General features: G+C 43.0%; 1 protein-coding gene across 3 annotated transcripts; it reads left to right on the top strand.

The window, feature by feature from the left end:
- Positions 1 to 33: 33 nt before the first annotated feature.
- Positions 34 to 18,750, top strand: SUPV3L1 (Suv3 like RNA helicase). 3 transcript variants are annotated; one of them, XM_054288430.1, is made up of 15 exons: positions 34 to 234; positions 4,534 to 4,611; positions 4,887 to 4,994; positions 6,676 to 6,790; positions 7,380 to 7,548; positions 8,866 to 8,977; positions 9,280 to 9,357; positions 10,412 to 10,503; positions 11,306 to 11,486; positions 11,910 to 12,003; positions 12,649 to 12,868; positions 13,793 to 13,873; positions 15,359 to 15,535; positions 17,063 to 17,211; positions 17,943 to 18,750. In XM_054288430.1, exons 3-15 carry the CDS (start codon positions 4,931 to 4,933, stop codon positions 18,436 to 18,438), a joined length of 2,028 nt encoding a protein of 675 aa, XP_054144405.1. In that variant the 5' UTR covers positions 34 to 234; positions 4,534 to 4,611; positions 4,887 to 4,930; the 3' UTR covers positions 18,439 to 18,750. The 3 variants fall into 3 exon arrangements, with proteins under 3 accessions (XP_054144405.1, XP_054144407.1, XP_054144408.1); XM_054288432.1 differs by lacking the exons at positions 34 to 234; positions 4,534 to 4,611 and having other exon boundaries at positions 4,901 to 4,945; XM_054288433.1 differs by lacking the exons at positions 34 to 234; positions 4,534 to 4,611; positions 4,887 to 4,994; positions 6,676 to 6,790 and having other exon boundaries at positions 7,485 to 7,552.
- Positions 18,751 to 20,711: the final 1,961 nt, after the last annotated feature.

The raw sequence follows: 20,711 nt of genomic DNA, 5'->3' as shown, positions 1-20,711 counted from the left end.
TGCGGCGGCTCCCGGCGCGCGCCGCGCTCGCGCTCCGCCATGGCGGCGGCTCCGCTCCCCGCGCGCGCCCCGCCGCCGCCTCAGCCTCCTCAGCCTCCTCCTCAGCGAACGGGGACGGCGGCGCCTCCCGCGCCCCCGACACCTCGCTCTTCGTGCCCGTGCCGCTGAAACCCGGCCTCGGCGGCGCGGCCGAAGAAGACGTGGGCGCCGAGCTCACGCGGCCCCTCGACAAAGGTGAGTGCGGGCGGCACCGTGAGGGGACGGGGCGGGGGGCCCGGGGCTCCGACCGTGAGGCCTCGGCCGCCCTCTGCCCGCCGGCGCCGGAGGCTGCTGAGGCCGCGCCTCGAGCGCTCTGCGCCGCTCGGCTCGGGAAGGGCGTTCGGGAGCTCGAGCCAGTCCGGGGAACGGGCTGGGCACAGATCGGGTGAGGAGCGGCTGGGGCTCGGCCAGGAGGAGAGGAGGCTCAGGGAACACCTCGCCTTCCTTCTACTGCTCCCTGCAGGAGGAGAGGAGGCTCAGGAAACACCTCGCCTTCCTTCTACTGCTCCCTGCCAGCCAGGAGGCTGCAGCCACATGGGAATTGGGCTCTGCTCCTAGGGAACAGCCTCAAGCTGTGCCAGGGGAGGCTTAGGTTGGACAGGGATTTCTTCACTGGAAAAGTGAATAAACATTGGAAGGGGCTGGAATCACCATCTCTGGAGGTGTTGAGGGACAGACTGCCTGTGGCGTGCACAAGTGGTGTTTGGCCATAGGTTGGACTCGATGATCAAAGAGGTCTTTGTGGCTTAGCTGATTGTGTGATCTGCTGCTCTGAGGTCCTTTCCTGGGCTCAGAAACACCCTCTGCCCTAAGAGCAGGGCTCCTTCCCTGCAGCTTGTGTGACCTGTCGCTGGTTGTGCCCGTGAGGGTGAGGTGGGATGAAGGCTGTTGGGTGAGATGGCACCTGCATGCGGTGGGGTTCTGGAGCTGTGCTGAGCAGGGTGATCCTTCCAGCTCAGGGGGTTCTGTGATTGCCCAGGGCCTGTAGGTGTCACCTGTGTGCAGGAACCTCCGCTGGCCCTTCCTCCATCCCCTGGTTTGGCCGGTCGGGATAAAGGTGCTTGGCTTGGGGCGTGCCCCGCAGCCAGACTGCATTCCAGAACCAGAGCTGTGTCTGGACTTCAGAGACACGGTTTCCTCAAATATTGCTGTTGCAGACCGAAGAGATTGTGTGTGTGTGGGTGTGCTTGGATCAGAAGTGGGTGAAGTGACAGGACAAGGGGGAATGGCTTCAATTGGACAGAGGGTAAGTGGAGATCGGGTATTAGGAAAAAATTCTTCCCTGTGAGGGAGGTGAGGCCCTGGGGCAGGGTGCCCAGAGAAGCTGTGGCTGCCCCATCCCTGGCAGTGTCCAAAGCCAGGTGGGATGGGGTTTGGAGCAGCCTGGGATAGTGGAAGTGTCCCTGCCCATGGCAGGGGACTGCAGTGACACGGTCTGTAAGGTCCCTTCCAGTCCAGGCAGTTCTGTGGTCTTATGGCTCCACGATCTTTGAAGGTTTGGTAAATAAGAGCCAAGGTCTTGATTCTTTTGGTGTTTGCTGGTCTGAAAGCGTTAATGGTGCAAATGGAAATCTTTCACATCTTCTCGTAATTAAGTGTGGTGAGGACGCATTATTTATCTTTACTCCAGAGTATAGGAGCATGGGCAAACTATCTTAATAGTTCAGGACTGTGGAAAGAGGAATATCTGGCCTTGAAAGCTAAAAAATCCCAGTCAGGATGAAGGATTCTGAACAGCTGTAATGTGAAAATCTGCATTGTCAAACTTGTCTTTGGTATGAGTAGTGCATTCCTCAGTGCCAATAAAGGTGAGTGATGTCTCCTTACTTGCACATTACCTGTTGTCTCATTTATTAGAGGAACAGTTATGCTGGATTTCTTCACAACTACAACTAAAATGCTCTGGGAAGATAAGTACAGATTCTGTTAGGTCTTTGCTAAGTTGTTGAGAACAGACTGGCTGAAATGATGTGGAAATAAACTATTTCAGACAGCCTGATGTTCTTCCCTGTGGGACTGGTGAGGAATAGCAGCCAGTGTAACCTGTGTGCTGCTCATCTGGCTCTCTTTACTGCTGTCAACAATATTTTGAAAAAACAATAATGTATTTTAAAAGTATTGGTATTTTGAAACCAAATAATGTTAGAGAAGACAGGACAAGACCTTCTTAAACATGTAGCCATTTTTAAAAAATGAAATAAAAAGTCTTCCTCTGCTTCCCCCTTCAGGTTCTGACCACACACAGTATTATGCATCTATTTTTTTTAAATTTTAATTGCAGATAGTTTGTCAGATTCTGCTGCTCAGTACTGACTAGATTCAATAAAGATGTGTATTTTTGAGCTTTCTGGTTGCAGCTGGTGCAGAAACTTTGTTAGTGAGCATACTTGCAGTGTGAATCATCCTGTTAGCTTGTTACTTGCTCGAGTGAGAGTGATTATTGTTTTCACAGTGGTCAAACACTGCCGGGAAGACTAAAGGTCTTTTTAGGAGCTTACTTTGGTAAAGCCAGTTTTGTAAAAACTTCATTACAGACCTGGAAATTGAGTGCTTTCAATTTCTGATGGATGCTTTCAGTTTTGGTGTGTGTATCTTCTGCATCGGTTGTCACTGAGTGTCGGGGCTTGGTACGCGCACGGGTTGCTTGGAGTGGACAATGGGAGTCCAATATTTGGGACGGAATTGTGAAATAAAGCACCTCACTGCCCCAGTGGTTACAGACAGCCTGACTGCACTGGGGTGTTGGCATCAGAGATGCAGGGAAATGACTCCAAAGTCTCCTGCAAACAGGGTTGAAACATCTAAATTAATCTGATGATGCATTGGAGACTGAGTGATTTCTGAACTTCACTGCAGTTGGGCTGTCTTTTTACAGGGAACCTTAAAAATGCTGCTGAGAAGCCAAAGTAATTGAGTAAGAGCTGAACCAGCTCTAGAATGAGAGGTAAACACAGGGAGCTCTCAAAGCAGGAGTGGATGGTGAAAGGGTGGTGGTGAGACAGGACACATGCTCCGAGTGCTGTGTGCAGTTGGATGAGCTCACATGGCTGCAGTGCCAGTTTTTGTTAGATTTTCCTCATTGTTGGACAGTGTTTGTGCTGGGGAAGGCTCCTGACCTTGGGCACACGGCCCCAATGTCACAGGCCTGGGACAGGAGCGTGTTTGGCACTGACCTTTCAGTGTTGTAGCGAGGCCAGTGGGCTGTGAGCTGAGCTGCAGACCAGCACGGGGGCTGAGGATGTGTCGGTGCTGGAGCTGCTTGGGGAGGCTCTGCGGAGCACCGGGCCCTGGGCTTGCTGTCCTGCACTGTTTGCCAGTCTGCCTTGGGTGTCAGGGCCCTCGAACGTGGGTGTGGAGGCTTCCCAGGCAGTGTAATCCTGCTGGGGCCCGTGCTTCTTTGCTGCCTTTGGGAGCATTTCAGACACGAGTTAATCCCTTCAAACGCTCCTGTGGTGCTATGGGATGTGCGTTTAAATCTGCCATATTCTCCTCAGCTGCTGATTTTCCTTGTGCCAAGGGGGCTGTCTCTGTCACAGCTTTTAGAGACAATCTTCCCATAATTGAAGGTTGATTTCCTGGGAGCTTTCCATGTTACAGAAAGCAGAGCCTGCCAGTGTTGTGTCCAGTGACTTGTGCTACATTTGTCACTCCCAGCATTTTATAATGCAGCAGTCACACACTTGAGTTTTGAGAATAATGGCTGCTCATGAATAGGTGTTCATGAAATTTGCTGGATTTTTTGTGAATTTGTGATCTGCTGTAGATGGAAAGGGGGCGCATCTTTTTGTACTGTCATTTAACTAACATTTAGTGAGCTAAAATCAGCGTGTGCTTGAGTAAGTAGAATTTTGTTGCAACACTAAACTTGCCTTTTAGGAGAGGGAAAGAGTTTATTAAAAAGTTTAATAGATTTTATTCAAAGAAAGCTGAGTAATTTGTGATACATCTGAAGGAACTGTGGTTTTTTTCTTTTTTCCTTCCTTCCATTTATTTAACCTGAGACAAGAGAGAATACTGTTTCTGGATGACCTGATCCTTCTGAGGAGTCTGTCTTGGAAGCAGGGTGGAACAGAAGAACATCCCTCAGGATGTTGATTAAAGCTGTCACCAAGTAGCTCAAGCAGATTTGCTTTTCATATTAAAACCTTCTGATAGGTGCTGATGAAAAGCAAACAAAAACCCACCCCAAAACATTAATTAGTTAGTTCCATGAGTTGTTAGCTGCACATTCCCATCTTTATGGTTTCCTATCAAGCACCAGGGGGATGGCTGGCACCACCTTAGTGGCAGTTCTTACTCTGCTGTATTTGAAAGTTGTCCTCCACAATAACCCCAATCTCACTCCATGACTTTATTTGATTTAGGGGGTGTTCATTTGTGTCTGTTCAGCATGGAAAGATTGCCTCTCTCCAGAGTATAAACCAGGATCTTTGGGCCAGGAGAATGTGATTAAATTTTGTGGAAACTCTAAAAAAAGTTATTCTTTTTCTACAGGTGAAGTCCTAAAAAACTTAAATAAATTCTACAAAAGAAAAGAAATTCAAAAATTAGGAGCTGAAAATGGACTAGATGGTAAGAAAATAATTTAAGTTTATATTACTTTAATGTGAAATCCGTTTTGCTTCAAATATGGCATTAGATGTGATCTTTTTATCACAACACTGCTTCTTTACATTGTCTCTGCCACTTAGTTCAAATAATATTTATATTTACTTTCAATAGTTTATATTAAGCCACAAGTTTTTAATGAACTGCTTCAGTGTTTTATGGAGTGTTTACAAATAGAGTTTTCTGATCCTGGCCACATTAATTTTGTTCTTTTTCTTTTCCTTTTTTTTTTTCCCCAGCTCGCCTCTTTCACCAGGCATTTATAAGCTTTAGGAAGTATATCATGGAATCCAGTTCTGTGAGTGCTGATTTGCATATTATTCTCAATGATATATGCTGTGGTGCAGGCAAGTATCTGGAATGCTTGTAAAGTAAAATGTGCATTTTTACTTGGTTTTGCCCTGTGTACATGTGGACCTCCTACTGAGAATTATTATTCAATATGATTGAGAATTAATTCACTGCTGTCAGAGAGATAAAAAAATCCCTGCTTCCCTATCAGAAACATCTGTGCCCATCCAAGGGAATATTCAGTTGTTAAATCTTGTGAAGTGGGAACGCAAGATGTGTTAGCAAGAAGCACCCTGTGCTTGCACAGCATCTGTTCAGGGCTGAAATGAAAAGTGCTGCTCTGTTTATTCCTCTCTTTGCAATCCAGCAGTCACTAGGGGGCACCTGCAGAGCTCTGTCCCGGCTGGTGGCTCTGGGGACAGCTTTGTGACAGTGCTCTGTCCCCTGTGGCACTCTCAGAGGTGTCCTTGCCTGCTCCGTGCATCCTGTGTTGGCATTAACAGCTCTTACCTGGGAGGTGATGCCAGCTGGGAGCAGCAGAATCCACACAGAAAGCTTGTGGGATTTGCACAGTGGGATTTAATGATGGGAGCAGCAGAACCCACACAGAAAGCTTGTGGGATTTGCACAGTGGGATTTAATGATGGGAGCAGCAGAACCCACACAGAAAGCTTGTGGGATTTGCACAGTGGGATTTAATGATGGGATTTTGAAGATTGCAGTGGCTGTGAGTTTTGTCTTAAAATGTAAATGTGTAGATTTTAAATGTTGGCCATCTTAGGAAATCGTCTCATTATATTTTTTGTGCATAAAATACTGCACAGGGTTTTCTCATTTCCACTCCTTATCTGGTTATAGATGACCGTTATGCCTTATAACTCATATACAGAAGTACTGAAATTTTTAAATTTGAGTTTTGCTTGTCCAAAGCTGATAATTTAATATTCCACAGTTTTAAAAAATTTCCACAGTAATTTTTTATTAATTGAATAATAATTCTCAATTTAACCTCCCCCAAAATCAAACATCCCCCCCCAACAAAACGAAAACACTCCAAGAAACCCCAAACCACTGCTTTTTCTTTTTGTGTGTGTATGTTTGATAATAACAGTGGTTTAGATCAAGGCAGTTCTTTGAAATTCTAAGAGAGCTGGACAGTAGGAGTGTGACCTGAAATGGGACCTTTAAGGCCCACATGTCTGCTGTGCAGACATTCAGAAGAATGAACCTGGATTTCTCTTCTGAGTTGATTTTAGAATTTGGAACCAGCATTCTAAGTCTTGGTAGCTTGGAGAAGCTGCAAATCTGTTTTTCTCTGTTTATTCATAAAAGCCTTTTAAAGATTCTCCTTCTCCTTCCCCTTCCCCTTCCCCATTTAGGAAGAAGGGGCTAAAGTCTTCTTATGACAGAAAAACTATTTCTCATCCAGCTTTTCCACAGTTTCTCATTTTTACTTAGAACTTCTGTATGCAAATAGGCTGAGCAGAGTGGATATACTGAAATGAGATGCACTTTTTCATATTATTGTGCTTGTATTCCATTGCCTAATGAGTCCAGGTACTTGTGTTAGTTTCCCTTTCTGCCACTGAGGTAATTATTGAATTTCATAGAGAGCCAGAATTGAAAGGATTACATAAGTGTGGGGTGGAAATGGTAGAAAATACTTTTCAAAGTTTTTAATGAAGGTAGACACTCAGACAGGCACAGAAACTTTCTGAAAAGGGTTTATTCCTCCAGGTCACGTGGATGATCTGTTCCCGTTTTTCCTGAGGCACGCCAAGCAGATCTTCCCCATGCTGGACTGCATGGATGATCTGCGCAAGATCAGCGACCTGAGGCTGCCCCCAAACTGGTCAGTGTGCTCCAGGGGCTGCCCTGGTTCCTTTTCCTACTGCCATGGAATTCCAGAGTCTGTGGGCTTCAGCATTTTCAGTGCTTTTCTCTGTTTTTGCAATAATTTGTGTCAAGACCTCTGGTTACAATGAATTAAAAAGAAAATAAGATAATATCAGCTGTGAAAGTCACTGAGTTGCTTTTCCAGAAAGATGTTTTCTGGCAATGTGTTTGGGAGGTAGCACATCAAAACATTAAAATATTGATAAGCTCAAGGAGAGAGAATTGCAGGAATAATAAGAATTATTTTGAACACAATGTGTGAATTTCACTCTGAATCTTTGAAAGCATTGTATGACTCAGAAGATCAATATGTAAGACATAATAACCTCTTTATACTGTCTCTAAGAACTTGATATTATTGCTTTCAACACACATTAAAATTATTAATGAATAAATGCTTGATATAATTTCCAGTTTCTCCTGAGTCAGTATCCAGATAATGTTCAACAGATCACTTTTTTTCTCATTTTTACTTAGAAGTTCTGTAGGCAAATAGGCTGAGCAAAGTGAATATACTGAAATCTACTTTTTTGTCTTTGCTTTAGGTATCCAGATGCCAGAGCTATTCAGAGAAAGATAATATTCCATGCTGGTCCTACAAACAGTGGAAAAACTTACCACGCTATCCAGAGATTTTTGTCAGCCAAATCTGGAATATACTGTGGTCCACTAAAACTTCTGGCTCATGAGATCTTCCAAAAGAGTAATGATGCTGTCAGTATGTCATGTTACTTACCAACACCCTTAGTGCTGGAACAGTCTCGTGAATGCATGTCTGTGAAGTTCTGTGGTGGCCCCAGGTGCTCCTGGAGCCCTTTGCTTGCAGTGCTGTCAGCTCATGAGATCAGTTGTGCATTTCTGCTTTAGCTGCAGAATGGAACAGTGCTGTCCCCAGAGCCTGTGCTGTGCCATCATCCCTGTACCTGCCTCTGTTCCTCTGGGATTTGTTGCTCCCTGGGTTAGCCAGGTGCCACTATCAGCTTTTTCAGTCTTCCTTTGCCCATGACCTTTATTATAGCTTGTACCCAAAAAAATACTCTTGCCTAACTCCCCTCAACCTTCTGCTTCAATGTATAAATATATTTCACTTCACCATCCTTGAAAAATTCTGCAGATTCAGATGTGTTGAAGGGCAGAGCTGTACTAGAGGAAATTCTCAATAGTGTTTCATTTGGCATGTTTTTGGAGGTTCTTCACCAGTGTGTTTCCAGCTGCAGAGAACCAGACCAGTTCTGAAGCACTACAACCACATATCACATGTTAACTCAGAACAGTGTGTGTGTACAGTACTGATGTTGTGATTTCTCTTTTTTTGATGTAGAATTTGTAACTCCTAGCAACACATCAGAAAGATTGTTCAGTCCTAGGAGACAGCTGTAATGTAGCACATGTGTTCACAGAGTGACTGTGGATGCAGTCAGTGATGTTCCTTGTTCTCCCATGTGTTTATGTGTGTGAGAACTTGTCACTGGCTGGTTCCTGGATCATGGATCATCTTTGGGCCCTTGGGGCTTGAACAGGGCTTCCAGCAGGGCTCTGTATGGCTGTAGGTATGGATGGAGCAGGCATCAGCACCAAGGAGGGTAGGGCTGGCAGGGTGGTGGCCTCAGCTGTCTCTCACAGCTGGTCCTCATGAGCTCTTGCTGTGTGAGCATGAGGCAGCAGGGCAATTGCCAAAGGAGTTGGAGCTTGTGAGGCTCCTGCATTGCTGGGCCTTGCTTTATGAGCCCCTTGTGCTCTTCTAACAGTTCTTTGGTGGCAGATGTCACAGCTCTGAAATACTCATGGGAAGGTGTGACCTCCTGCAGGTGTAGGGGAAGGTATCTAATTACAGACACCACGTCTTCATTAAACCTCCACTCTGACAGGACTTAAATACAAGGCACAAGTCTCTCAAGGCTGAGCAGTAATTTCCTGGATAACTTCTTTTACACTGTCCTGAAACTACTGTAAGAAACTGTTTTTGTCCTCTTGGAAAGGGGATTCTTTCATGTGCAAGAAACTTACCCTGAGATTTGTGAATGCCCTCAGAAGGTGCCCTGTGACCTGGTGACAGGAGAAGAGCGTCTCTTTGCCAATGAGGACTCCAGACAGGCCCCTCATGTCGCCTGTACCATTGAAATGTGCGGCACTAACACACCTTGTAAGTACAGAGAGTTGTTTCTGTCCTATCTGTGGTATCCTTGTGTGTTTGTTATTCTTTGGACTCCAAAGTAGCTGACCTCTTCTCTTTCACTCTTATTTCAACAATTCCTGAACTATGATAGAGCAGTTCAAGAAACATGGATCATCTCAGAATAGCTTTTTGGTGATAGAGGATTAGCTTTGTTTGAGCAACCTTTTTTAGGAAACCTTTAAAATTCCTTCAATTCCTTCATGTCTTGTACTGCTGTTCTAGATTCTCTTCCTTGGTGCATCATATTTTTCTTTTTTTTTTGTTTTAAGATGAAGTTGCTGTGATTGATGAAATTCAGATGATCAGAGATCCTGCCAGAGGCTGGGCTTGGACAAGAGCCCTTCTAGGTGAGCTTGGTGGTGTTGGCAGTGAATTAGCTTAATGGCACATGAAATACAAGCTTAGCACTTGGTAGAGTCAGTAGTGGTTATGTGATGCAAAATAAAAGTATTTGTTTTTAATGTCTTCCCACAGCAAGTTAGAGATACTCTGCCTCAAAGGGTTTGTCTGCATGATAAGAAGCTACCTGTTGTGTTTTGCTTAAAAAAGGGGTCTTTAAAATTTTGTTCACATGCCTCTTTTATTTTTCCTTCCCTGGATAATAGGGAGTCTTTACTACATTGTGTCTTTACATTGACTATTTCCAAGAAATACGCTTTTCTGTTCAATTAAAACAACACCAGTTTTTGAGATAGTACCTTTGTAGAGATTGTGCTAAATAATGGTAACTTTAAATACTTTATAGTGTTAATTTCAAATGGCTCATTTATAGAGCTGCATCAATCTGTTATGTTCTTACAAGAATGCTTATTTTGCTAACTTTAGAATATTTCTAAAGGAATTTTGGAAACAGTTTTCCTCGTATTTGGAACAGAGGTTTGGAATCTGATTCCCTCTTGACCCTTTCTTTCATTGCTTTTGATTCTAAGTTCAGCAGATTTGTCACACTTCCTTTACTTCCTGTTTTTCCCTTTTGTGTTCTGACTGAATTAGAGGTGAATTCATGCAGAAAACAAAACCCCTCAGTTCTGCTATGGTTTGGGAGTTAGTAAAAGATGAGTAGTAAGTGAAACATACTCAAAGCTTTGCTCCATTTGTTCAGTGGCTGAGGGTACCTCTTGTTTTGGCTGAGAGGGTGCAGAGAGGTATTGGCTGCTCTGATTATCACACTGATGAATTGTCAATCACCTGCTGGTAAGAGATCAAGAGCAGCTCTAGGGAAATAGTGTATTGTGGGAGAGGCTATGGGTGCAGGTTTGGCTCATTGAAGGAGGTGAAATTCAGTGTTCATCGTGTTTAGCAACTAAAATATGACTTTTTGGTACCTTAAAAGGCAGCTAAAGCTACTGTTGTATATAAACAAGTAACATTTTGCTTTTTATTTCACTGGGCTTTGTTCAGGCCTCTGTGCAGAAGAAATCCACGTTTGTGGAGAACCTGCTGCTATTGACTTGGTGACAGAGCTCATGTACACTACAGGGGAGGAAGTTGAAGTAAGTAATTCTGAGAAGCTGCAAACACAATGTCAGGTTCTCTTTGCTGTAAAACAGGAAAAAATGTAGTGTAGGGTCCTTTTGGGGATGTCACTGCTCAAAGTTGTCCTGCAGGAAGTCTTGTGTGACCGTGTTCACAGGGGTCCCAGGATGAGGGAAGAGATGAGAATGTTGACTCCATGTTTCAGAAGGCTGATTTATTATTTTATGATATATATTATATTAAACTATACTAAAAGAATAGAAGAAAGGATTTCATCAGAAGGCTGGCTAAGAATAGAATAGGAAGGGAATGATAACAAAAGCTTTGGTCTCAGACAGAGAGTCCAAGCCAGCTGACTGTGATTGGCCATTAATTAGAAACAACCACACGAGACCAATCCCAGATGCACCTGTTGCATTCCACAGCAGCAGATAATGCTTACATTTTGTTCCTGAGGCTTCTCAGCTTCTCAGGAGGAAAAATCCTAAGGAAAGGATTTTTCAGAAAATATCATGGCCACAGTCTTGTTAAATTGTTTTTCAGTTTCTGTAAAGCAAAGATGTTGCAAAGTTCTTTCCTTCCCTTTTTAAATAGTGGTACTGTTTTTCTGTAGGAAGAAAAGTGGTTTGCTGAGTTCCCTTTAGGGTATGCTGCAGCTGGTACTGTTGCAGTGTGTTGTTTATGGGCTTTTCCAGCTCTGATCTTCCAGGGGGTACAGTGCTCTTGAGTTTGCTGACTTTACAGGATGCATTGCTGGTCAGGCTCTATATGATGGAATTTGAGTTTAAAAAGTACCCTTTTTGACAACTTGAATTGTAGGTCAGGAACTACGAGCGGCTGACTCCCCTGACTGTGCTGGATTATGCCTTGGAGTCCTTGGATAACCTCCGTGCTGGGGACTGCATTGTGTGCTTCAGCAAGAATGACATTTACTCTGTCAGCCGCCAGATTGAGGCCAGGGGATTGGAATGTGCTGTCATCTACGGCAGCCTGCCCCCAGGTAAAGCCCTGTGCTTTTATTGCTCAGGGAGTGTTCTGCTTCCTGTGCCTTCCTCAGGAGAAACGCCCCAGTACTGCTTGCTTTATGGCAGAATAAAGCACTGCTGGTTTCCTGCTTTGGCTTCTTTATATAGCTAGAGAAAGTAATCAGCTTTCATTGGCTGGTGTTTTAATCTTGGGATTAGACCTTTATTATGTACTTAATTTTGATCTTCAGATAGATATAATTAAATGAGGTCTATCCACAGCTCTGGGAATGGTTTAAATCCCTCCTGCCTCCTCCTCCCATCTGGCCAAATACCAATCAAATACCAATTTATTTATTTTCTTCCTCAGCCTATTATAATGACATTGGACTTAGTGATATGTTGTCTAAATTTTGTATGGAGTTTGCAATGTGAAGTGTTCTGTCATTCTGTTTTAGGAACAAAGCTTGAACAGGCAAAGAAATTCAATGATCCTGATGATCCTTGCAAAATTTTAGTTGCTACAGATGCAATTGGAATGGGACTCAATTTGTAAGTACTTGCAGCAGGTTATGGTACTTTTATTTTCCTTCAGGTGTGATGGCCACATTAATTGCTTTGCTTTTTGTCTCCTCAGTCTGATTAACTCATCTAAATATCTGCTGTGTCTAGGTAACACAGTACATACATTTCAGTTTTGAAGTAGTGATCAATTTGGTTAGACAGAACTAAGCTTTAGTTTTAAAAGTGATTCCAAGAACTAAATGGCTCCCTGGGCCTAATTCAGTGTGATGGTTGGCCATGGAAGACAGGGCCTACTGGATGAACTGGAGTCAAATGGGCTGGGTTGTCAGAGTTATCATTCTCTTGCATTTCTGAAATACAGAGCAAGCTCAGCCCAGTGCCAGATGTATTCCATTGGTGAGGGACATGCAGTCACATCCCTACAAACTGCTGAGGCAGGTGCTGGTGAATGGATTGGGAGGCAATTAGGACATGATTGATGTGTGCAGGGATGATTATTCTCCTGCCACTAGCCAGTGCCCTTTAGAATATGCTGTGTCCATAAGTAGTATCTGTGATACACTACTTTATAGAGGAGAAAAAAACTTATAAAAAAGCAAAAAGCTTTAATTCTTCATATTGGAAGTAATTAGCAAAAAAGGATTCCTCTTTGTTTTTGTTGAACTGTTTCAGGTGCATAAGAAGAATAATTTTTAACTCCATAGTGAAGCCGACAGTGAATGAGAAGGGGGAGAAGGAAATAGACACCATCACCACCTCGCAGGCGCTGCAGATCGCGGGCAGGGCCGGGCGCTTCGGCTCCTCCTTCAGCCGGGGCGAGGTCACCACCATGCACCGCGACGACCTCGCCCAGCTCAGGGACATCCTCAGAGAGCCTGTGCCCCCTGTCCAGGTGAGAGCCAGCCTGTGCTCTGGGGCTGGATTATGGTATTCTGGTCCTGTATTATTGTTCCTTCTGTTTGCGACCCCTAAAAATGAGTTGTGCCGCAGTGACTTTGGATACCCGTCCCGTTTGGAGACTTGTGGCATTCACGTTCTCTGAACGTGATTCCTTCACCCAGGGTTTTTCTCCTGGCAAGCTGAAAATAGAAAAGGAAAACAATTCTTATCTCATTTGCTTCTCCTGTGTTGTGCTCATGTGGAATGTGTTTGGAGATTGTTTACCCACAGGTGATTGTTCCATTGGATTTCAGTGTGAGCTGTTTTCACTCTTTGGCCAATCAAGGCCAAGATGTGTCAGACTCTGGAAAGAGTCACGAGTTTTCATTATTAGCTTTTAGCCTTCTGTAAGTGTCCTTTCTGTATTCTTTAGAATAGTATAGTATTCTTTAATACTATACTATACTAAAGTATAGTGTAGTATAGTATATTTTATTATATATAGTATATAATAATACTATATAATACTATATATAATATAGTATTATACTATTAAATTATTATAATATAGCGTAATAATACTATATAATAGTATATATAATATATTATTATACTATTATCTTGTTATAATATAGTATAATAAAGTAATTAGCCTCTTGAGAACATGGAGTCAGATGCATCATTTTCTCCCCTCATCAGTGGACCTGCATTTACAATAGAGACTTTCTATGCTATTTTTATATGAAATCTGCTCTTTTAAGAATTAAAAGCTCAAGCACAAAAGCTCTTAAGTTTCAGCTAAGTGTGCTTAATAAACTGGAGTCTGCAGGGTGCTTCGGTTTCTTGCATTTTGTCTTTCAATATGTTGTTTCTGGTGGATTAACTTTAAAACAATGTTGAGAATTAATGGAAATTTTTTTCTTTATTTTCCATTTAGGCAGCTGGACTACATCCTACTCCTGAGCAGATAGAAATGTTTGCTTATCATCTTCCTGATGCCACTCTATCCAACTTAATTGTAAGGATGATAAAAATATTAGCTTCTTCTTTAAAAATGGAGTATCACTGATAGTCGTTGCTTTGTACAGACCTGCCCTTGGGAGGCCTGACAGACAGCCTTGTGTGTATTTTTTTATCAATTGGATTCTTCTCTTTGCCACACAAGTGATTGCAGACAAGTTTAGGATGTTCAACTTTTCTGTGCTAGACTTGGAAGTTTTGAAACATGTCAGTCATTTTTACATGTGTTTAAAACTGTGCAGCAGCTTTTTCATTCCAGCTCTTCTGAATTTTAAGTGTAGATATTTAGGTCTAAGGCTGAAGATATTAGAGATCTAAAATTAGATAAATTATTTGAAAATTCCTAGAAATCTGGTTATGTCATATTTCCATATATCTGATATCTACCTGATTGTTTTTCCTGTTTCTGTGGATCTTGTGGTAAAACTGTGTAACTTTTAGAAAACTGATTTTGTGGGATCCATTTGATCTCATCTTTAGATAGATACTAGTTCTTTTGGATGTATCTAAACATTATAAAGTAGAAATTAAGATTCTAATACTGTATTAAAAAAACATTATCACAGCTTTTAGTAAACTGAGAAATCCTTGGCAGCTTTCATGGTTTTAAATGTGCATTATTGTTGCTGCTGATCTGCTGTTATGTAGCAAAATGCAGATTTCTAACCTTGAAATAAAAGATTATACCTGGAGACCTCCTGGAAGACTTAGCCTGGTAGTGTAACAGCACATCTTTAAAATTTTTAAATTAGCAATTTCTGGGCTAGCATAGCAGTGTTAAGACAAAAACCTTGTGTTGTTTTTGATCTCTCAGATATTCAGTCACATATTTAATTAAAAAGCTCATAGTTTCTTTAAAGATGTTTTTAAAAACATCTTTCAAAGATTTGCATTACAGAAATAATTTTGGGGGCCCATAAAATTTCCCCTGCAGGAGGCACTGCATCTTCCATTTCTCCAGACCTTGTGTGTGTCTCATATTTTCTTTGAACTCCTCTATTGCAATACTGTATTTAGCTTGTGTTTTCTTTCTTCCTAAAATAGATCTGATCCTGGCATTGAGCTAAAAATACCTCAATTATTGCGTTGCATGCTGGAAAGTTAGCTTTTTGGGTCATGCTAAGTGACAAACCTGGAGAAATTTCTAAACATAGTGGTGACTGGTTCCTCTGATGGTGTTCTGACTAAAATGTACCCTTCCAAAACTTTGTTTTTTAGGAGACTGATTGAAAGTGTTAAATAAAGTGTAGTGTGTTGTGTCTTCTCTGATCCTGTATTGGAGAACGTAATGCAAATTCTGCTAAAAGAGCAGGAGGAGCTCCCCTGCCCACTTTTTTATTACTGTTGTCAGATTTGAGGGTTTTTAATTGTTCTTTCAGTATAACTAGTCTTTCAAACTCTAAATAACTTTTTGCTTTGGTAAGACAAAGTTGAAGAAGCCTCTCCTGTACTAACATTCTTCCATTTGGTTTTATTTTCCCAGGATATCTTTGTGAGCCTCTCCCAGGTCGATGGGATGTACTTTGTCTGCAATATTGATGACTTTAAATTTCTGGCAGATATGATTCAGCACATTCCACTCAATCTGAGATCACGATACGTCTTCTGCACTGCACCCTTGAACAGGAAAGAGCCTTTTGTGTGCACCACTTTGCTGAAGGTCAGCTACTTTTTCCCCTCAAAACATGTGGTGTTTATATTGTACCAAGAGGCATTTGGTGCACTGGGACTGTATCTAGCTGCTGTATTTGTTGTGGGCTTTGCTATCAGATCATCTGAGAGCATTCTTAAAGTGCTCACAGGTAGCATAAGGGATATAAAATAGCTGGACATGTATTGAATTCTTCACTGTTTTTATTGACCAAAGCTTTTAACCTCTGAAAACTGGTTCTCATGATGGAAATTCAAGTTGGGATAGCTTCTCTGCTGTTTGATTCTGAAAATCCTACTGCTTGTCCTTGTCTGTCAGCTGTGAACTGGGAGGGATGAGAGTGGTGTTCCCTGGTCACTGGTGCATTGTTAAGCTTTGCCACCAGCACGGTCCTAAAAGCAGTCATTGAAAACCAAGTTACTGCTCCTGTGAGCTGTTGGCTTGCCAACAGAAGTGAAGAATGTGGGATTAAGGGTGATTGCTGATGCTGTTATACAGTTACACAGAATTTAAACTTCAGAAAACACAGAGCTGTAAGTGGCTCTCAGAATTATATGACTCTACTTTTCGGGCCTGGATGAATTGGTTTTGCTGTGCCTCAGGAGTGATTATTTTGTGGAATTTTTAGTTCAGCTGATTTTTCAGTTTTTCAGGTTTAATAGTAATGTCACTTGGGACTGTTTGTTAGACAGTATTGCCATTGCTCCCTTTTCAAAGACTGCATTAAACTTTTAAAATAGTATAAATGAAACTGATGTGGTGCTCTCATGTGACAAATATTAGAACCCTGCTTTTCAAAAATGGCTAAAAATCTTTTAAAAATGAGTGATTGATTAAAGAGTTGAAAAAAGTGCTTCCTTGGGAAAATGCTGAGCTTTTGGATTCCAAGCAGTGAAGGTGCAGAGGGGCATAATGCAGTGTTAGAGGGAGGTAGGCTGTTATGAATGCTTGTGTGAATTTAAGCCCCGTTCCTTGGCCAAGAAAACCCAATTTAGTATCAGCCAGATAGGAAGCACTTATTCCAAGTCATGAGTACTCTTGAAAATTTTAGATTTAAATCTTACTTGACTTGTTTTTCTGTTAGTTGAAGAGCTGAGATGCCTGGATTTCAGAAGCGTGGATTTCTAGGGCAGATTAATCTGTTTGGTTTGTGGGTAGCGTGTTTCCTAAACCAGGGAATACATTTAATATTCCAAACTCTGGCAACCCTGAAACAAGATAATTAACCAAATAGGGTGAGGAGGATTAAAAAAGACACAAAGTCCATCTGCTTTGCTAGATGCAGTCAAATGCCTTCAGTGTTACACTTTTCTGGATAGCTCTGCGCTTTTGTTGCTTAACTCTGTGCACAGCCCATGGACAAATTGTGTTAATGAGGCCCTGGAAAGGAGAGCTGACTCCTGTGTTGAGTAATTAAGTAAAAGAATGTGTGGCATTTGGGTTGTGTAAAGCAAAGCAGGTGTTTTATGGAGTATTCTGTGCATACAGACTCTGGGGGATTGAACTCTTTGGGGATCTCTTGTGTTTGTTTTTCAGTTTGCACGGCAGTTCAGCAGGAACGAGCCGCTGACGTTCGACTGGCTCTGCCGCCACACCAAGTGGCCCTTGGCTGCTCCAAAGAACATCAAGGAGCTGGTACACCTCGAAGCTGTGCATGATGTTTTTGACCTCTATCTGTGGTTAAGGTATTGTCTTTGTGCTTGAAGATTGGTTATTTTTTCCTGTTATTTATGACTTGCGGTCCTAGAAGTGCAGTGTCTTGAAGCCTGTCACAGACATCTTTTATGGAAAACCCTTTCCTTAGGATTTTTCCTCCTGAGACGCTGAGAGGCCTCAGGAACAAAATGTAAACAATGGTTATCTGCTGCTGTGGAATGCAACAGGTGCGTCTGTGAGTGGCCCATGGTGGATGTCTGTAATTAATGGCCAATCACAGTCAGCTGGCTCAGACAGAGAGCTGAGCCACAAACCTTTGTTATCATTCCTTCCTATTCTATTCTTAGCCAGCCTTCTGATGAAATCCTTTCTTCTATTCTTTTAGTATAGTTTTAATATAATATGTATCATAAAATAATAAATCAAGCCTTCTGAAACATGGAGTCAGATCCTCATCTCATCCTTCATCCTAAGGCCCCTGTGAACACGGTCAGAGAGGCCCATATGTACATGGAGCAGGATGGGCTCCTTTGGCCTTTTAGAGGATCTAGACAAATCAGTGTTGAGGGAGTGAGTTCTGCAGGGAGCAGTGTGTGACTGACAGAAGGAGAAGGGTAGAAACAAGGACTGGAGCAGCTGAAATGCAAAATAAAATATGTATTCCCATGCAACATGCAATGAATATTCATTTTACTTAGTACATAACCCACTTTTGTCCCAGTGAGAAGGTTTAACTGTGTGTCCTCTTGCCTCCCTTCAGTTACCGCTTCATGGACATGTTCCCTGACGCCGCCCTCGTGAGGGACATCCAGAAGAAACTGGATGACATTATCCAGATTGGTGTCTGCAACATCACAAAGCTGATCCGAGCCTCCCAGTCTGTAGCTGCCCCTGGCACAGCTGAGGTGGTGGCAGAAGATTTTCCTCTCTCAGGGACTCAGAGGGACCCCAGGGCGGTGTCGGAGCGCCAGGGTGCAGCCTCCACAGAGGCTCTGTCCATCGCAGTGGAGGCTGCAGGGCTGAGGAGAGCCAAGAGCGCGAGACCCTCCCGGCTGGGGGGCAGGCAGGAGGAGCTGAAAAGCCACGGCCGGGGATCCCTTGCCAACAGACTGCTGAGGGAGGGACTTCTGACCCAGGAAATGCTGAGACAGCTGGAGAGTGAGTGGCAGGATCAGCACAGGAATGGTAGACATGGCTTTGGCTCAAAGAGAGATGATCAGCATAGTTCAAAGGAAACAAGGAAAAAGAGAAAATAGAACCGTGCCCTAATTCTGTTTAGTTTTTATTCATAAAATAAAATACTATTTTAATAACAACTGTGGCATTTCATGTTTACACTGCTGCAGCTCCTCGATGCTTTTCCTTCTCCTGTGACCAGTAATGTGAAGCACTCAGAGAACTGGACTCTTCAAAGCTCAGAGGCCATAAGTTTGTTTTAACCACTTAGCTGTACACTCTTTCAATCATGGTGTTCAGCATCAGTGTGTGATCTACTGCTGTGTGAAAATTTGAACTTGGTGTCTTCTTGCAGGATATCCTCTCATCATCAATAAATGTCAGAAATTTCACTAGTAATGAATTAGCTACTCATTCCACCCCTTCCCAAAGGGCAGAGTTTAACAGACCACAAACAAGTGATGAACAGCCTGGAACAAAATTGGCTTAGAATGGTGATGGGAGTCATGTGCCTCTAACCATTGTGTCCTGTTAAAATGTGTAAGGAGGTTAAAAGCATTTGTGCTAATGTGTCAGGAGTGATGGAATGCTGGCCACAAGAATTTTGGAGTGGATTTCAGTTATTGTGATTTGGTTTTCAGCTTTAAGGTGGGCGCTTGAGCTCCCAGTTTGTATGCTGGAGAGTAGAGAGAATCAGATGCTGAAACTGCTGTGTATTTACAGAAGGGGTTTCAGCACTTGTACATGTTGCTGGGCTGCCTGAGGAGAATAATGCTACACTGGCTGTGTATAAGTGCACAACTGCTGCTTGAGTCAGTGTTGGGAAACCTCTAAGATCCAGGCTGAGTTTCATTGTCAAATACCTGACTTTATGAAATGATCAGCTGTGGTTCTTTGCAGGCTGAAGTTTGCTCTGAATCCCCTTTTCTTTCTCCTGGTATCAGTCCTTTATGCTGCTGTTCAGAAAGAAATCTGCAGCAGTTTGTAAAATGTTTTTACAGCTGTTTCAGTGTAGCTCATGTACTCTTTCCTCATGGTTTACTGAAAAGCAAGCAGTGTGTAAATGTTTCTAGCCCATGTCATCTCCTGCTGCTTTCAGTTCAGTGCTGGTGGGAAGAGAAAGTTTTAGCTCCTTCCCCTGCAAAACCACATCTTTTTTTCCTTCCCCAAGAAAAACCAAGCAGCTGTGTGTGTGTGGCAGTGGCCATGTGAGTGTTGTGGATTTTGTGCTCTGCAGACGAGTGGTTCAGCTTTGCTTTCCCAGAACAGCAGCACCACTTGCACAGAGTGCAAGCTTGCATTAACCCTTACAGGTGTGTTGTGTTTGCTGCTGTCACACAGCTCGTGTGATGTGGCTTGTGTGGTGGAGTGCTATCAGTTGCTCCTTGGCACTCACTGGAAGGGAAGCAGTAGTTGCTCAAGCCTGAGGCACGTTTTGCCCTCATGTGTTGTCCTACTTACCCCTGGGACTGCACTTCCCCAGGCTGGATGTGCAAACCACTGTTTGAAACCCGCTGGGTTGTCCACCATGGACAACTCTCCTTTTCTCTGGCTTGTGGGAGACCCACACTGATGTTGTGCTTCTGTTAGGCTGAATTTGTGCTTTATTGACACAGTAAGCTGAGTGCTAGTGTGTATTTTTGAGCAAGGAAAGAGTGTCTGGGACTTCAGGGTGTAAGCCAGCCTTGTGTTTCAGCACCAAGCCCTGCAATAAAGAAGCTAAATGACTAGAAGCATTCTTTTTTTGTATTTTGCTGAGATTAGCACTTTGCTTAACTCACTGCTTGTTTCCATAGGGACTCCATAGTAACTGTTGTAGGAGCTCTGAAGTTTATTCAGGCATTTCCAGGCTGACTTTATGAAAGTTTTCTTTTCTTCTGAGCTAATGGTGTGGCTGTCATTGACTCCCACTAGAATGGCTGCCAGATTGGTCCCATGTGCTACAATCTGGACTGCTGTGGTGCAGTTACCCCAACTATCCATTTTTAATCTGCCTTGTAGGGCTGTGCTGAAGCTTTATTTTCAAGCAACAACAATCTGGGAATCATGTTTGCAAAACTATTTCAGGTGTTCAGATTTCCAGATTCATTTCAGGCATCAAAATTGGAGATGTTTGGAAGTTTATTCATTAATTGTTTATTGCTGTCCTTCAAATGTAAGATGCTGGCTGTAACAGCACTGCTTGGTAAAATCCTTCTGTCTTTTAAGCCCAGTATGCTCTGTCCTGTCTGTGCTGTTTCCATCTCTATTCTGGTTTTTCCTGTCAGTCCCCTCAGGTGTTCTGCCTTACTTTATGTGCTGATGTTGCCCTAGGAGTGGCATATGCAGGGGGAATGGACATGGGGACCCCTTT

The sequence above is a fragment of the Melozone crissalis genome, unplaced genomic scaffold (genome assembly GCF_028551555.1).
Source record: "Melozone crissalis strain CALT ecotype California unplaced genomic scaffold, PUWL_Pcris_2 ptg000062l_1, whole genome shotgun sequence".
In the NCBI taxonomy this organism is placed as follows: domain Eukaryota; kingdom Metazoa; phylum Chordata; class Aves; order Passeriformes; family Passerellidae; genus Melozone; species Melozone crissalis.
This window is presented reverse-complemented; position numbering and strand designations above follow the sequence as displayed.

Excerpts from the sequence above, each read along its gene's own strand:
- SUPV3L1 (XM_054288430.1), top strand. The coding sequence starts at position 4,931 with ATGGAATCCAGTTCTGTGAGTGCTGATTTGCATATTATTCTCAATGAT. Across the intron at positions 10,504-11,305 it reads CTACAGGGGAGGAAGTTGAA|GTCAGGAACTACGAGCGGCT; the intron begins GTAAGTAATTCT and ends CTTGAATTGTAG. Across the intron at positions 12,869-13,792 it reads AGCCTGTGCCCCCTGTCCAG|GCAGCTGGACTACATCCTAC; the intron begins GTGAGAGCCAGC and ends TTTTCCATTTAG.